The sequence below is a fragment of the Priapulus caudatus genome, unplaced genomic scaffold (assembly GCF_000485595.1).
Source record: "Priapulus caudatus unplaced genomic scaffold, Priapulus_caudatus-5.0.1 Scaffold2487, whole genome shotgun sequence".
Classification (NCBI taxonomy): domain Eukaryota; kingdom Metazoa; phylum Priapulida; class Priapulimorpha; order Priapulimorphida; family Priapulidae; genus Priapulus; species Priapulus caudatus.
The window spans coordinates 1797-5626 of NW_014579548.1; the positions used below are offsets into that span (position 1 = coordinate 1797).

The window sequence follows — 3830 nt, forward strand, 5'->3', positions numbered from 1 at the left end:
GAATACAAAACAAAATGGCCTCCTGCTCACAAAACAAAATGGCGCCCACTCACCAATCGTCGCCACCATGGTGATGCAAAACAACATGGCGGCGCGCACGCACACTCACCTATCGTCGTCACCACGGCGACGCAAAACAACATGGCGGCGCGCACGCACACTCACCTATCGTCGTTACCACGGTGATGCAAAACAACATGGCTGCGCACACGCACACTCACCTATCGTCGTTACCACGGTGATGCAAAACAACATGGCGCCTATGAACGTCCACTGCGTGTGTTCCATGTTCACATCGAATCCCTGTCCGGTCATGAACACCGCGAGCTTCCCCTGAAACTCCTTCAGCTTTTCCTCGACCAGCGCCTCCCAGTTGTCGTCGTGCGCGCTCGCCAGACGCAACTGCTGCACGATCTTCGTCGCGACGCCGACGCGGATGTCGTGCACGGCCATCTTGCGTCGTCGCTCCTCGTCCTCCTCGAGCGCCATGAAAGCGAAGGCGCCCATAACGCAGTAGCCCGTGACGAGGCCGACGAGGCCGACGTTGGAGAAGAGAAAGGCGATCACCTTGAGCGTGTAGTCCTTGCAGCGCTGCCGACGCGATGCGTACGAACTCGCGTCGCTGTCGGCCGTCCCCGGCCGCGCCGCCTCGACGCCCTCGTTGTCCATCGTTGCCGACAACCGCGGCGACGTCGTCGTCGCTTTGTCGACGTGTCAGCTCAGCGACGTCGTCCTCGCCATGCCGACACGTGGCGGCGACGCTGGCGCACTCTCGCGGCGATCTCTCGCTATCGGTTAAGTTATTCTTTCGGTTCGTTCGGTCGGCTGTCGTCGTCGGTAACGTCGCGTCGCTATGGTGACGGCGATGGCGACGCTGTGTTGTCAGTCGTTGCTATGACGATGACGGTACCCGCTGCTCACATGGAAACCCGCGCAGACGCCTGCTGCGTTAACGACTAGGTCACGCATACGTTATAACGGATCCTCTATTGCACCTCCACGTGACGTCACACGTCGCAACGCCGACGACGAATTCCTGGTCGAACTGGTGAAACGGTCGTCCGCCGACGTCACGCCGTCGGCGCGCAGCTGCCGACGACCCGATGACTCATCACACACAGCCGACGGACTACACGGTCGTCTGCTATAGTCTCCGACTGCTCTCTCGTCTGCTGCAGTGCGCGCGTCCGTGTGTGACGACGGGGCCGGGTGGCAACTTTGTGTTGTGAGTCGGTGATGTGGTGAAGTGGGGAAGCCACTGCCGTGTCTGAATGCGCGGGATGCTGCTGCTGCTGCTGCTGCTGCTGCTGGTGCTGCTGCTGGTGCTGATAATGATGCTGCTTCTGCTGATGATGATGACGATGTTGTCGCTGCTGCTGTTGCCACTTAGCGTGGGTATTTCACGCTATGATTTCAGCTGCGGCTGCTGTTGACGTTGATGATGTCGACACTAGCGCCGCACACGCGACAATCAGCTGATCTCCATCTGGCCTGTATGCTGCAGCATCACACAGCACCGCTACTGCTGTCACAGATAGACACCTCACGGCTGCGAGAGAGAAGATAGATAGATAGAAGGGAGAGAGGTGGAGAGCTTGAAAGAAAGAGAGAGAGAGAGAGAGAGAAAGAGAGCGAGAGAGAGAGAGAGAGAGAGAGAGAGAGAGAAGAGAGAGAGAGAGAGAGAGAGAGAGAGAGAGAGAGAGAGAGAGCAGCGAAACTGTTGATAGCTGAATCACTCGTATACAACGACACCGTCAATATACTAGCAAGATATAACGGGACAGCGGCGGGCGCCTGTGTACTCACAGCAGCTAATATCCTCCTCCTTCTTCTAATAGAAGATCACACACACACCTCCCGCCTGCAATAGTACCCACTCACAGCAACTAATATTTTCCTCCTTCTTCTAATAGATGATCACACACACACCTCCCGCCTGCAATAGTACCCACTCACAGTTCTGCGTGTGCTCTCTCTTCCTCTTGGGTCTAATAGATGATCACACACCTCCCGCCTGCAATAGTAACCACTCACAGCAGCTGTCCCTTCCTCCTTCCTCTAACCAGCGAGATTAGACAGATTCGATTCCATTAGAGAGATCAGATTCTTTTCTCTAACCTCCTGCCGGCAATAGCTAGTGTCTCCTCTGTTGCTCACTCAGGAGAGCGCACCGCCACCTCCTATCTGTTATGACCTGGTAGATATATCGACTTATGTATAACCCTTATGATAGACCGGCACAAACACCGGCTCTCTCTGTGTATTAGTCCCGCATACGTCACAGCTGATCACATCTCACACGTCCGCCACCAGCGCCAGCGGCCAGGCGGAGTCAGGACATCTCCGCTGCTGCTGCTGCTGCTGATGATGATGATGATGCTCCTGGTGTTGCTGCTGCTGCTGCTGCTGCTGCTGTTGAAGATCCTGTCGCTGCTGCTGCTGCTTTTGTCGCTGCTACTGAAACAACTGAAGCCGCCTCTGTTGCTACTGCTTCTCACGACGTGAAGCATCCTCCTCAGCCTCCGCATCCGCACAACACAGTCCAGCTTCGCGGGCGCTCTGTGCTGGCCTGCTGCCGAGCCTGCGTGTCCGAGGGACAGGCGTGCGGCGCGCGCTGCGGCCGTCGACCCGGTCTGCTCGGTCACGTGATGTCCTTCGCCCCGCCGCCGCCGCCGACGATGAGGATGACGGCGACGATGACGACGACGATGACGACGACGATGACGATGACAATACCGATGACGATGACGGCGACGATGACGACGGCACGCTACTTCACACGGTAGATGACACAGTTGCGACACACGTTAGTACAGAGTAGATGATGTCACACAGATATAGACATATATGTTAGTATATGTGACACATATGACACCATTGGTCACACGCTAGCTGCAGCGGACGCGCATGAGCGGTGGGTGAGGGGAGGCATCATTGATTGACAAGTTCCTCCTTCCGCAGCGTTCGATACAAGCTTCCTTTCCTAAAGTTTCTTCTCGTACACCTTCTCCTTCCACAATTTCCTTCCCCTACAGGATTCTCTCTTACAGCTCTCCCTCCTATGGGTCCCTAAGATCTAACAGCTTCCCCCGTACAGTTTCCTCCTCCACGGCTTTCTTCGTTACAGCTTTCTCTCCGCAGAGGGCGTCCTCTAGCCGTCGTTAAGACGCCGGCGTTGCCATGGGTACCGCCTGCTTTCCTAGCAACACAATGTACCCGTGCGAATCACACGCAGAAGTTAGAGAAATCGTCGCTAACAACAGAAAGCTCGTAGCCGAAGCGCGAGGAAGTATCGGCGTCTGTCTAAAGTCTAGACTCTCGCGTTATATACGCTTGCCGGCGCGCAGTTAGACTGCCGCTCACGTTTGTCGTTCGTTTCTGCTAATGTCATAGCTCGAGAGCGAGAGAGAACGAGAGAGAGAAATAGAGAGAGAGAAAGATAGAGAGCGAGCAGACGCCGTGTATACGCACGGACGGGACGCCGCAGGAGTTACTACTGCGACCGACGATGTGTAGAAACGCGCGCGCACGCAGACGCGTGCCGCCGCGTGACGTCACGCGCGCTAACGGTTGTGATTGGCGGGGACTGTGGGGCTGCCGCGTGCGTGAGAGAGCAGCGCCGGCGATACCTATGAAGTGACAGACAGACAGAGAGAGAGAGAGGAGGGGGAGAGAGAGAGAGAGAGAGAGAGAGAGAGACGGTGTTGCTGCGTGTTGCCGACTGCGCTGTCTGGTTTTGATCTCGGTCTGCTGCTGTCTGCTGCTGCAACTGGCTGATTGTGTTGTGTTGATGCTGCGGCGGCTGTATGCCGCTGCTCTCCTCCTTGCAA

General features: G+C 56.4%; 1 protein-coding gene across 1 annotated transcript; it reads right to left on the reverse strand.

Moving 5' to 3' along the window:
* Positions 1 to 221: 221 nt before the first annotated feature.
* On the reverse strand, positions 222 to 669 carry LOC106818744 (the record flags this gene model as incomplete). The annotated part of the gene is made up of 1 exon (XM_014823414.1): positions 222 to 669. A coding segment is annotated over exon 1 (448 nt), but the record flags the coding sequence as incomplete, so codon positions are not given.
* Positions 670 to 3830: the final 3161 nt, after the last annotated feature.